Source organism: Chlorocebus sabaeus, chromosome 10, assembly GCF_047675955.1.
Source record: "Chlorocebus sabaeus isolate Y175 chromosome 10, mChlSab1.0.hap1, whole genome shotgun sequence".
NCBI lineage: Eukaryota > Metazoa > Chordata > Mammalia > Primates > Cercopithecidae > Chlorocebus > Chlorocebus sabaeus.
Window position 1 is genome coordinate 38,842,184 of NC_132913.1, and position 14,103 is coordinate 38,856,286.

A 14,103-nucleotide genomic window follows, 5' to 3' on the forward strand; every position below is an offset into this window, starting at 1 on the left:
AAATGAATTATAAAATTTTATAAAATTAATTCACCAAATCTTCATAACAACTGCATGAAATAGACAGCTGAAGAACCGGATGGAAAGGTTAAGTAAACTTTCCAAGTTGGGACTATTAGCAATTGGTGGAGCTGGAATTTAAACCCAGGCACTCTGGCCTCAGAGGTGCTTGCACGCTTCCTAGACTCTTCAGGGCTGGGAACTGGCTGCATTGGGCCAAATCTCAGCTACAGAAGTGTATGTAATTTAATTTGAGTGTCCATGGGAAAGGCCTGCACTATTAGGCACATTTCTTTCCTCATTCTTTCTTTTTAAAATTGAGGTATAATTTATACACAATATAATGCACATGCTTTTATGTATACTATTTGATAAGGGTTTTTTCCCCCTCATTTTATTTTGAAAAATTTCAAATATACAAAAATGTTGCAAGAATATTACAGAGAATACCCATACAACCTGGATTTTGCAAGGTACATTTTACTGCATTTGCTTTATCTCACATCTATCCTTCTATCCCTCTACCCTCAATCCATCCTCAGGATACCTACAAGCTCTTTGCCAGCTCCTACAGGCATTCCAGTTTGCTAGCCCTCATAAATATATGTCCCCTCTGGCACTAGTGGGCACTAATTGGGTTTTAATGGTTTCATTGTATAACCATTTAATATATTTTTAAGAAGTCGGTGCTCATCTAAGTGCACAAAATTATTTCTGTAGTTGAGGGCTTAAGATGCCGCACCCAAGAAGAGTCAATGCAGGGAATATCTGAGCAGGAAGAAGGTCTAGGCCAATGCCTGATGGCACCAAATGGCTCAATGTTTTTTCATCAGAAGAAGCAGATTGTAGAGTTTGAGGCAGGAGGAGAGCACAGGGGAAGAGAATGAAAACTGCTCAGGCACTTTCCAAAAATGCAACCTATGTTTCAGAATTAAATGTCCCATTTCTCAGCCACCCACCGCAAGAACTGAGTGGGTGCAGCCTCCATGGCATGGGATGAGGCCTCTCTTGCTCTTCCCCATGCTCCTTAGTGAGGACCAATGCAGCATTTATATTTTAGCATGATTGTTCATGCTCCTGGGGCCTGCCTCTTGCTTTGGAATCAATCTCTAGAGCTCAACTGCCTGAAGAGATGTAAAAAGAGGCCATGTGTCCTACAGAAGCTGGCAAATCCCCCACCATGCTTGGGGAAGTTTCTGGAACTTACATTGGTGTTGACTTTGTAGGCGTCCTTGGCTGCTTTGATATGAACAGCATCTGGCTCAATGGTGCAGTTGGATTTATTTCTTTGGTATACTTCTTTGTATTTCAGCTGTGGGAGGAAACACAGTGACAAGATTAATTTTTTTATAGCAGCATACTGAGCATCTTAAAAAACAAGAAATTAAATCCATGCATGACTATAGTACACAGTGCTCCTTAAGATGGAATTTTAAAAATCTGCTGAGGAGCAAGGATACAGCCATGCAGAGATGCACCTTCCTATCTCAAATCAGGGCACACTGACTGTGGTCATCAGTGTCGCTATATATATATATATATTTTTTTTTTTTTTTTTTTTTAACGGAGTCTCTCTCTGTTGTCCAGGCTGGAGTACAATGGTGCGATCTCTGCAACCTCTGACTCCTAGGTTCAAGCAATTCTCCTGCCTCAGTCTCCTGAGTAGCTGGGACCACAGGCGTGTGCCACCTCGCCCAGCTAATTCTGTATTTTAGTAGAGTTGGGGTTTTGCCATGTTGGCCAGGCTGGTCTTGAACTCCTGAACTCAGGTGATCCGCCCACGTCAGCCTTTCAAAGTGCTGGGATTACAGGTGCGAGCCACCTTGCCCAGCCTGCCATATAATTTATGTTTCTGTGCTTGTGCTGAAAGGACCAGTTGGACAGCTATTCATTCAGGTTTTTCTTTCCCCAAATCAGCAAATCCTGCATTCAGAACATCTTGATAACTGCTGATGGAAGAGAAGCCTTTCCCTACCAGCTCACCCAGACAGAATTAGTCTTGCTTGTCCTTCTATGCTCCCGCAGTTCTAGCTATTATCATGTCATGTTATAATTTTTTTTCTTAATCTGCCTATTCTTTCCATTAAAAAGAACTCTTTAAGGGCAAAGACTGTTGTCCATCATCTCATTCCTAGTGTCAGGGACATAGACAATAAATATTTGATAAATGAATGAACTGATGGATACAGCAATCATTCTACCTTTTAAAAATATATGGAACCGCATATTGTCATTGCTAGAGACATACCTAGCAAGTTTTGATATCTGTGGGTTTGGATAGGAGGGAGAGGCACAGGGAAGGTGTAGCCTTCTGCAGGCCCAACAGGCAGTTTTTCCATCCTGGGCCTGGGACTTACAGCTTCACCCACTTTTGCTCTTCTTAAATTTCAGGGCCCAGGGCCTCAATCTGGGCTTTCTCATTAATTGTTGGGGAAGGATCCTAGGTTTTAATGTGATTAAGGCCAAAGTAAACTGTTCCAAGGGAGCCGTAGTGGGGTTTACTAATGTGATCATAGGAATCACAATTTTCCTGGCTTCACCATAGACCTTCTTTACCAGTTTACTAATCAGTATCTTTAGGAGAAAGTCATGGAAATTCATTTTTAAAAAATCAGTACCTCAGGATATGTTTAAGCCAAGTGGAGAGCCATCTGGGGAGAAGTCCACAGCATGTGGAGAGGCCATGAACATGAAGGGGTTCCTGTCTCATCTACACAATAGCCCAGCTCCCAGCCCACAACCATCACCAATGGCCAACCATGGGGGTGAGCCACCTGGATGTCCTGGCTTGACTGAGCCCCAGGTGTCTGCCAGCATCATGGGGAGTAGGGCTACTCAACTGTGTCCAGTCAACTTATGGAATCATGAGCAAAAGAGATGACTGTTATTTTAAGCCACTAAATTTTAGGGTGGTTGTTACACACGAATAGATAACTGGGTTATCTATGTAATGTATCACTGCATGTAAACCAGGGTTTGTTACATCACATTAGAAGGAGGCCAAGATGAGAGGGACTGCTAAGCCATTCTAGTACTTACATCACTGACTTCATCTTTAACCTTGCGGACATGCAGCAACATGGGCGTGTCGTGGATTGTGGTGTAGCCTCTGGGTTTGGCCTTGTTGTATTCCAGTTTATAAAGGATCTGAAAGAGATCAAAAAGCAGAAAGAATCATGTCATGGTTCTCAATGTATAATATCAAAATATAAATGCAAACTGTTTTTCTGAGTGGTTATAAAGGAAAGAGAATTCTATGAATTTGACAGGTGCTTTCATGCTCTCTGCTAAGACCTCACTGTTTCCAGCTGGTATGTCTGCCAGTTTGGTCACAACAATGCCTTTTGTTTTGTTTTGTTTTTGTTTTGAGACAGAGTCTCACTCTGCCACCCAGGCTGGAGTGCAGTGGCGTGATCTTGCCTCATTGCAACCTCCATCTCCTGGGCTTAAGCAATTATCACGCCTCAGCCTCCTGAGTAGCTGGGACCACAGGCATGCACCACCTCATCTGGCTAATTTTTATATTTTTAGTAGAGATGGGGTTTGGCCATATTGGCCAGGCTGGTCTCAAACTCCTGGCCTCAAGTGATCCACCTGCCTCAGCTTCCCAGAGTGCTGGGATTGACAGGCATGAGCCACCATGCCTGGCCACAAAAATTCTTTAGTGGGGAGGAGAATCCTGTGCATAACAGGGCATCTCACACCACTGCCTCCCTCCCACTAAATGGCAGACTATCCCAGACTATCCCAGCACTATCCTCCCACTAAATGGAGAGTATCCCTGACTTTGTGACAATTTAAAATGCCCCTCAATGTCTGCAGATGCCCCCTGAGTTTGAGAAGGTATTCAGTGTTACTTGCACTTACATCGCTGATTTGTTTGTTGACTTTTGTAGTACGCAGGTGTTCTGGAGTATCCACAATTGAGGTAAATTTGTCCTTTGATTTTTCATAGTTTTTCCTGTATTTGATCTAAATTGTGGAAGAGAAGAGTTAGCTCTTGAAACACCAGAGTAGGAGATGGTATCTAGCTTTCTCTTTAATTCCTAACTGGAAATGTTTACTATAAATTTGTGTCTGATAGCAAAAGTGTAATGGAGTGAGCAGATGATAGTACTACTACTAATTTCCTTTTTTTTTTTTTTCTCCGAGTGGAGTCTTGCTCTGTCACCCAGGCTGGAGTGCAGTGGTGCAATCTCGGCTCACTGCAACCTCCACCTCCCGGGTTCAAGCAATTCTCCTGCCTCACCCTCCTAAGTTCCAATATGTTTTATACACATGTACTCGGAGGCCCCCAGAGGTTACAAGACTGACCCAAGAGCACATTTAGACCGAATCTCAGAGCAGGACTAGAACCTGTTCTCTGGAGTCTGATAAATATTGTTTTACTCACAACATATTGTATTGAACATGTACAATCTCCAAAGGCATTTTTCCATATCAAAGATGAAACAGGGATGTAAAATAAAGAATAAGTATATATGGCTTGAAGTATTTATCATTTTAAAAAATTCATTTGTTGTTGCAATTTTCAAGTCACAATTATTTTCATGCACAGAAGCTGTTTTAAGCAGGACAGATACAGAGAGCACCATAAAATTTCATGCACAACTATTTGAGGATCATATAAGGACAAAGGAGGAAGTTCAGGCAAACAGGATATTTATAGGGATAGCTTAACCTCCTCATTTCACATATTGATTTCATGGTAAACTAAAATGACAAAACAAGTTGCTAATAGAAAAGCTCAATTAACTTTTTTTATGTCTGGGAAAAATGGTATTTTACTAACATTCTGGTAGTTACCAATTATCAGTTTATTGCTGCATCAAGTTTACCTTTCAGCATGTGCTGGAAAGTGCATGCTTCAGTTGGCCTCCTAAAAAGGCATTATTATCAGAGACACTGTTAACCAGTATGTGTGGGATCAGATGTGCTGGAAATAACCTAGCAATTCAGCATCAAAGTCAAGAGGCGCCATGAACATATACAATATTCATAGAGCCACACGGTAATCCTCATCTCCCCGCAACAGTTGTAGTGATAATTGAACAAGGGACACATTAGATGAAAACATTAAATATTCAGACCTTTTACATGCTGTTTAATCTACTTACTATCTTCAATCTCTGAGGAATCTATTTCTTTGAGGCAAATACCGAAAAGTATAAATTAAATGTTATACCAATTTGGAAATAACACTTGAAAGAATCAGTTAATTTTATTAAGAGTTCTGAAAATGTCATATGATGTACAGATAACCACTGTCCCATCACCTTTGGCCACATTCAGAGGTCATTTACAAGGAATGAATATTTATGTAGCTTTACCATGTGAAGCCAGCATGGGCAGGGAGTGGGAGAGGAAATCAATGAAAGCATACAAGGGAATGCATCCAAGACTTCTAAACCTCCTTCTTAACATCCCATCAGACATTACCTGGCTCCACATATGTGAATTGTAGAGAGCAGTCAACATATCTGGACGCAGAATTTCATTACATCCATGTTGCAGAAACATCTTGGCACTAGATTTATATTTTCTCTGTCCATGCAAAGAGCAGTGAAGCACAAAAGAGACTTATGAAGACAGAAAAGAACACGGCTCTATATCCCAGTCACCTCTGAGTGAAGAGATGTAGGCATACACACTTTATGTACTCACATATGTGTGGGTGAAGACATCAAATATGTCATAATGCCAAGCAGAATGACTGCAATGCTTGTGGTTGACCATTCATAGTCCTTGTGAATAGGGTATGATACAGCTAGTTTCACTTATGTTACCACCAAAATAGCTTTATAGGAAAGACAACATGTTTGGAATAGAAAGATACATAGTAAGGAGTTATGTCTTCTTTCCTTCCATTAATTTTTGTTTTTTTGTTGTTGCTGTTGTTTGTTCACTTGTTTTTTGCTTTTGCAACTCAATCTGCAATTTACAGTTGCAGTTTTCAAACAGGTTCTCTAGAAGAGTAAAGGATGGGAGGACCCAGCTTTTCCTTTCATCTTCACCACAGCACAAGTGAGAACACAGAGCATGGACTGGCGCACTCAAATAGCTGATAGGCTCTTTGGGTGGCTAGACAGATACTTTGAAACAGAACAGCCCAATATCATAGGCAGAACCTATGACATCCTTGCAGCAGACGGGACGACATCTCATGAGAAACCAGGAGCACAGTCCTGCCTGGGCCACCGGCCAGCCCCATCACAGTACCTGACTGATCTGGTCGCCTGCGGTCTTAGCCAGCAGATGTCTAGGCTCATCGACTACCAGGTGGTATTTATCTTTCCGCTGCTCATAATCAGCTCTGTATTTTTTCTGCTCAAACATCATAGCATATTATAGCAAGAGTACAACTTCAAGGCTACACAGAAATGTCTCAAGGTAAACACTCCAGAGGGCCAGAACATGTCATCTCTAGTGGTGGGCTCCCAACATACCCAAGTCAATAAAAACAGGGAAGCAAAGAGAGTCAAGTGGAGGAAGATTACCTGAAGAAGGCTGGAGTGTGGGATAGGTTAGATTTATGACACTGAAATTAGAGTTCCTTGTGCCCATTTTCCATCTTTACATATGATGCCATTAGCAACATTAGGTTTTATGGCATTTAACAGTATATTTAAAATAGGGTACTGATAAGCTACAGGTTTACTATCTAAGGCTGTGAGAATCTCAAAGCATAACTGATGCTAAAACATCCATGGGAAATTTGTAATAGTCTTCTAATGCTATTAATGTATTGGATTATAAAGGAGACCTGGAAATTCTTCATGAAATAGAAAAACAGAAACAAAATATATCAAGATTATATTCATAGGAAGCTACTGGCAGTAATTCTTCAGGGTTGTCCAGTCTGGAAATCTACTGAAAGTGAACAATCAAATGTAAAGACAACAAACAACAAAAAAGTCATACATTTAAGTAAATAGACCATTGGCTACATTTTCATTTTTAGATACATTGTACTAATTTTCTCATGTAATTTTTGAACTTATGGAAACCTGTGAAAAATCTGAAAATAGGAAATTAAATGCAACTTTAACTACAAAGCCATCCCAATGTTATAAAACCATCCAAACTAAATAAATTCATAGCTTGTTTATTTTAGCCATCTTGAGCTAAATTTAAATTATTGAAAAGATGGTTACAGGAAAGGCTGGATAAAATAGAAAGAAAAAAATGGGGTGCAAATGGATACTTCTTTGCACCAATATATGTGGGAGTGACAATGGCAATATCTTTGAAGCATGAATCACAACTGTTCCTTTAGCATAGCTCTTCTAACCACTGACATTTTGGTGCCTTAGTAGAGGATACTAAATTAACCTTGAACTTCTGCGTCTTCCAAATCTACACAATATTCCATATAAGGGAGTTCCGCCGACAGTCAAGAAAATTCTTTACCTCCCTGGTATTGTCACCCGCAAGGCTGTGCTGCCCTGCGTTTGTGCAGAGGTGCTGATGTTTGCAGGACTCTCCCACCACTGAACGGTCCCTTCACTTGTTCTTATTTGTAGTTTGGCAGAGCTTGTTGGATGGTGACGTTATAGTCTTTTCCAAATCTTTAGTTAAAATGGAAACTTAGGATGGCTTTCCTGTCATTCTGTGTATTGGGCTTTAATTTTTAAAAAAAAACTCTGAGACTTCCTTTCGGGAATTGAATAGGGTTAATTGGAGCAGTTTATTCATACATACCTCATTCATCAATTGAGTTGCATACTTGAAATGCCTATTGATTGGACAGTCGGCAACATACTTGAAATCTGACTTCGTCCTTTCAAATACTTCTTTATACTTATACTAGAAAAAACAGAACATAGTTACTTGACAGCAGGCTATGATTATCTTAAGAATGAGACATGCTGTTTATCATATCATATAATTGTGATAATTAATTCATATTCAGAGCTAACACATATTCGTTTGTTGGTTTGTTTTGAGACAGGGTTTCACTCTTTTGCCCAGGCTGGAGTGCAGGGCATAGTCATAGCTCATTGCAACCTTCGCCTCCCAGGCTCAATCGATGTTCCCACCTCAGCCTCCCAAGTAGGTGGGACTACAAGTGGTACACCACTACGCCTGGCTAATTTATTTATATTTTGTAGCAATGGGGTTTTGTCATGTTGCCCAGGCTGGTCTCGAACTCCTGGGCTCAGGCTATCCACCTGCCTTGGCTTCCCAAAGTGCTGGGATTACATGCGTGAGCCACAGAACCCAGCCAAGCTAACACATATTTACTGATTGTTTATTCTGCCTGCAAGGCAATGAAGGGTAGAACTGCCTAGATGTCTTGAAAACTGGCCCAAAAGTGGACACTAGAAAATGCTTCCATTGAATGGATGCTGAATAGACTTATTTTCCATATTGGGCAAAAATCTAAATATTATAATTATTATTTAACTTTGAAAGTATTTTCATGTGCACTTGAAGGTTTTTAGTACATTAATTTGAAGATAGTTTTCCAGCAATTAATCAGATAATCATAATCTTCTAAGAGCAGGTGTGGGGTATGACCCTGTTTTTAAACATGCCACCTGTTTTTAAACAGCTTCATGAATTAGAATGGGTTTCACCATTCCATGGTGTTGTAACAAAGAAAGAAGAATGTGCCCTAGAATGAATTTGGCCCACAACATCTTCTTAGATGTTTTATTTACTACCTGGCATTTTTCAGGAAAAAGTTTGCTGGATCATCTCGTACAGCTCAAATGCAAGTGAATTGAATTGCTTTATTTTGTAAATAGGAAAATGAGGCCATAAAAACTAGATGGTTTGCCTCACGTCATACATTATTTGTGGATTAAAATAACCCCACTTTATATTGGCTATTATATCAGCTTTAACAGGAGAAACTACCCAGAGACATATTAATAAGGAGAGAGTTCCAGAAGAATCATGAGGGGCTGAACTGAGATGACTTCATCAAATTCAAATAAATGCCTTCAGTCAATGAGGTTAATACCCAAGAGTTTCCTAGGAGTGAACAATTCAGCCTGTACTCAAACTATAAGGTCTAGAAGCCATGACACGGATGGAAACGTGAAGGACTATTTCCTCAGTGCTAATTCTCTCTGTGGGTACAGGTATGTGTCAAATGGATATGGCCAATTCTCCTTGAATATATGTACCTTGCTGTAGAGAGTCTTGTTCTTTTCAGCCAGAGTGAAATCAGGGGTATCATAGGCATAGCAGCCAATGCCTTTAAGCCAAGTCAAGTCTTCCTTATATTTTACCTGGGAGAAGAAGAACATCAAAGAGTTCTAAGAAGCCATCTCCAAACAGCAGTAAGTTAGTATCTATACAAGTGGAACAAACAGAAGCTCCACCCCTTGAGGTATATGAAATAATAAAGTATTAAAACAATTATTTAAAAGAAGTTTCCAGTAATACTGACCTCTGGTATATTGTTCTATAACATATGGAAGTTTTCCACTTTTAATACTAATTAAAGCAATTCAAATTTAACAGGCATACTTTCCTAGAGAGCATATCATTAGCTTGGCAGCTATATTTTCATACACAGAGCTGAACCTTCTAAGTGAGCATTGTTATGTGTCTTAATTGCTTCATGAAGTTGTCACTTCAATGGATCAAAAATAGGCTCTTTCCTAGATGATATGTATCACTTCCAGTACTATAATATGGTATCATACATTTAGGAGAAAAATAGGTTTATAAATTTGAATATACATTTCCTTCTCCCAAGTTGAAATTCACTCACTTAGCAATTGAGTTTTATGATTTAAACATCCATACACAAAATCTAAAATCTAGCCAAGTGTTTCTTCAGTTTTTATGAAGTGTTTGATTTCAGAGCTTAAATGGGAATATGAATTTATATGTGAAAACAGAAGATGTCAACACTCACATCACTGACTGCGTCAGTGACTGCTCGGTGGTGGAAATGCTCCGGACGATCAGGAATGGACCTCCAGATACCCAGCTGGCTCATGTAGTTCTCCTTGTATTTTATCTGTTATAAGAAACACAAAGACAGCTGTAAGTCTTACCCAAAGTTAATGTAAATATGGCTTCTTCTCTCTGGAGAACTTTAGAAGAGGGAGATTGCTAAAAAATAGATGTATCTATATGGTGAGTTATAGAGCCCAACACAAGTAGAAATATTTAGGGACATACTTTACTGATGTCATCTGTGACTTTGCGATGATAGACAATGTCTAGGGCATCTTTCACCGTGTGGTATTTTCCTTTGGTCTTTTGAAATGTTTCTTTGTAGCGTAGCTAGAAAGAAAAAGCACATGAATTACAAAAATCTACCAAGTTAAATAACTGAGCTCTTTTACGCTTGAACTCTCTTGTCTTCTCTCTTTGGTTTTCCCATGAATACATTTAGGAAAAATTTAAAAGCTTTTTTCAGACCCTAGAAGAGAAAAAGAACATTAGGGAAAACTGATGAAATCCAAAGCAACTATGGAATTTAACTGATCATAATGTATCAATCTTGGTTCATTGGTCATGGCAAATCTATGATGGTGATATAGGTGTTGGCAACAGGAGAAAAGGGGTGTTCCCCTGGGTGTGGGGCATGTGAGAACTCTGTACTATCTTTGCCACTTTTTGGTAAATCTAAGACTACTTAAAATAAAAAGTTTTTAAAAATGTAAAACATAAACCAAAAGCTCATTTGAGAGGGAGAAAAAAAACCCCAAACAAACATAACATTGTTGAGCCCAAGATATGCTAATATACCTGGAAAAGGGAAAAAGGTCTAGCTTCTAACTCCTGGTATTAAAATGCCTTCTCCACTAAGCAGTCTTAAAACTTTATTTCATTATAATCTTTATCTTTGTGATATTTCAAGAGAAAACAGCTCTGATTCTAAACTGAGAACATCATAGAAGATTCATCTAATCTACACAAGATGGGTACTTCTCTGCACAACCTATTTTCAACGTTAAACAGTTCTTTTCTTTTTGGGTAGCTGAGCAAACACACAATGAAAGGTGTCTTTTCTTTGACTTTGTAATTTTGTTTTTTAGATGGATCATAAGATTGCTTAGATCTACTTGTGGGGCTAGCCACGGTTAATACACTGAATTAAATGCCAGATACTACCCTTGTTACATTAGACTATTGTAAAGATCAGAGTTATCAGAATTTCTACTGATAAAGCCCTAGGGATGGCACTGTCCAGTGGGGCATGATGAATCCCAGGGCCAATTTCCATGTGTGGTCACCGCTGTAAGATACTAATTCAGCTTGGTTCAAATAAATATTCAACAGTAACTTTGAAGTGATAATGATGAAGGATGTCACAAGAAAACTAAAAATATCCTAGAAGGTAGATTTTGAGGGGAGTATATGATTTTTTCCCAGTATGTGTGTGTGTGTGTGTGTGTGTGTGTGTATACACACACATATATATACACACACACACACATATATATATATACTTTTTTTTTTTTTTGAGACAGAGTCTTGGTCTGTCGCCCAGGCTGAAGTGCAGTGGCGCAATCTCGACTCACTGCAAGCTCTGCCTCCTGGGTTCACGCCATTCTTCTACCTCAGCCTCCTGAGTAGCTGGGACTACAGGCGCCCACCACCATGCCTGGCTAGTTTTTTGTATTTTTAGTAGAGACGGGGTTTCACCGTGTTAGCCAGGTTGGTCTCGATCTCCTGACCTCATGATCCGCCCACCTTGGCCTCCCAAAGTGCTGGGATTACAGACGTGAGCCACCGTGCCCGGCCCCAGCTTATATTTTAAGCACTAACTGGCATTGCCTTTTTCTAACTAGTAGGCTCTTCTTTGCTCCAAATAAAAATTCCTAACAACATTATGGAACTGAGATATTGTTCATATTTGCTGTACCTTCTCTTTTCTGCTTAGGGCGTACTGCAATTACCTTAAGATGCCTTGAAATCCTAGACTTATGTTGCTAAGTTGAGGGCGTCATGAAGTTGGCTTGATTTTTGGCTCAGTTTAAGTCCCAACATGTCTAGTCCTCTGGGGTATGGCTCTGGTAATGGGTACAGTGAATTCCTGGTTGGGCCCTGAGACACAAAACCTGTAAGGACTGGCTGTTTACCTTGGAGTCACTATTTCACATCTTCATTAACTGATTATTACCATTAAAAGGCAGCCTTGCCCTCGATTGTGTGATGTGGAAAATGAACATGTGTCCTCCCTAATTTTAACCACTGTGCCATGCATCATTCACATGATCTATATGCAATTAAGAGAAGAAAGGGAACAAACATTTTCTGAGTGTCAGCTAGGAGCCCAGCAGCATGCTAGACACATATACATTATCTTGTTTGGTTTTACTTATCACAATTTTCATTGTCATTCCACATATATGAAAAGAGACTCAGAAAAATTAGACAAATGATATAGAATCGTACAGCAGGCAAGTCATAGCATCAGGATTTGAATCCATGTCTGGCTGACTCCAAGACCATAATTTTATGGATAAGTAAATTAACTGTCAAGTATCCCCAGAAAATGCTACTGAAGAATTACAAGAAAGGGTCATATTTTTACTCATTTACTCAGGAGAGAATTGAGAAGAATAGGCTTCTGATATCTCTCAGCTATTTTGCCTGACTGGTATTCTTTGGGCCATTTTTTTTTCCTCCTTAAAAAAAAGTGTGTTTTTTTCTGGGCCATGACATAGAACTATGGATATGGCTAAAATATGTTATGTTTCTTAGGTACTTCAACCTCAGCTCTCCCTATCACAGCAGAAGAAAAAAGGAAAGGATGCATACATCGCTGGCATTCCAGTAAGCCCTCTTGGCTCTGATGAGGATTGGCGTATCTGGAACTGGAGTGTACTTGTCCTTCATCTTTTCATATTGAATCTTGTACTTTTTCTGAGAAATAAATACAGAAGAGAGAGACAAGTTTAAATGTCTTCCCAATTCCCAACCAAGCCACAGGTCTTGTGGAGGGGCACAATGTGTTACACACTTTAAGAGAATAGCTCTGTCTTTTGTGTTTTGATGATGCTGAGCACCATTTATAGTAATGAACTCTCTGATCAGAGGTAGCAGGGGAAGGTTTTAACAAAGTATTTTTCCTTTTACCCAGTGCCTCAGTGCTGAATTCCTATCTTACCTCGCTGACCATGTCCTTCACGTCTTTAGCGTGCTTCAAGGCTGTGGTCTGGTTTCCAGCGTGATGATGGGGTCTCTCTTTGGTGGCAAGTTCAACATACAGATACTGAATAAGAGAAGAAAGTGAGGTGTCATAGAGATAAAGCATTTAGTATTTAGCATTCAGTCCACTTCATTCATTTCTAACCATTCAGCGGGAAGGTGGTATCTGCTTACTGTCCTGATGTTTGTTTGCTTGTTTTTTTGTTGTATGTGCTTCTGTTCATTTGTTTCTCTATCTCATATTTGAAAACACGTATGCATACTCCAGTTATCTAATATGCCTACTGCTGAGTATGATCCAAGCAAAGCCATGTGATAAAGAATGCTAACAGAAGAGTGAGAGGATTCTGATAGACCCCTCAACATATTTTCCCCTCATTTTTGCTTGAATGCATGAAATATAGCTTCGTTTGTCTGTGGATAACAAGAAGATCCTACAGAATGATCAAGCAATGATTTTCATTAGTTTAAGTCCACAGACTTCACAAGTTTTATAACACTTAGGAAAGAAGATATGGCATCCCTTGCCTGAGTAAAACACAACCATAATGATCATGGCCCCAAAGAGAATGGCTTCTTCAAGTGCAGTGTTAGTGGGCATGAGGTTGCAGCCAGGACAACCAAGTGTGTGAGTCTGCCACTGGCCAGGTGAGGCCAGGCACATATAATCACCCCCTGTGATGCCTGAGTGGCAGGTTTATGAACATCTGAGCTTACCTGACTCTGAAGCTTCTGCCCTCGCTTGGCTCTTAAAAGATCAGGAGTATCAGGAACTGAAGTAAAGATTGACTTCTGCTTCTTGCCTGCAGCTCTGTAGACCAGCTAGACATAAACCAAGTCATCACCATCATTTCTGTTTCATGGGCATGTTATGTTCTCTGCAGATGCCTTCACTGCTTTTACATAGAAAGGGTAGGAGCCCTCCCACTGCAATGATTGCAGCTTCTTCCCAATAAACCAACCTTTTATTTACCTCTT

General features: G+C 39.8%; 1 protein-coding gene across 3 annotated transcripts in view; it reads right to left on the reverse strand.

The window, feature by feature from the left end:
* The window catches only part of NEB (nebulin), a 223,338-nt gene that overhangs the window by 42,619 nt on the left and 166,616 nt on the right, over positions 1-14,103 (reverse strand). For 2 of the 3 annotated variants that reach the window (XM_073019680.1, XM_073019681.1), the window contains 11 exons: positions 13,843-13,947; positions 13,085-13,189; positions 12,736-12,840; positions 10,144-10,248; positions 9,875-9,979; positions 9,135-9,239; positions 7,702-7,806; positions 6,220-6,324; positions 3,868-3,972; positions 3,040-3,147; positions 1,208-1,312 (listed from right to left, as the gene is read on the reverse strand). In XM_073019680.1, the coding sequence (XP_072875781.1) occupies positions 1,208-1,312; positions 3,040-3,147; positions 3,868-3,972; positions 6,220-6,324; positions 7,702-7,806; positions 9,135-9,239; positions 9,875-9,979; positions 10,144-10,248; positions 12,736-12,840; positions 13,085-13,189; positions 13,843-13,947 (1,158 nt within the window). Of the gene's footprint in view, positions 1-1,207; positions 1,313-3,039; positions 3,148-3,867; positions 3,973-5,439; positions 5,545-6,219; positions 6,325-7,701; positions 7,807-9,134; positions 9,240-9,874; positions 9,980-10,143; positions 10,249-12,735; positions 12,841-13,084; positions 13,190-13,842; positions 13,948-14,103 lie in introns of all 3 variants that reach the window. The other variant, XM_038002139.2, reaches the window with a different exon arrangement.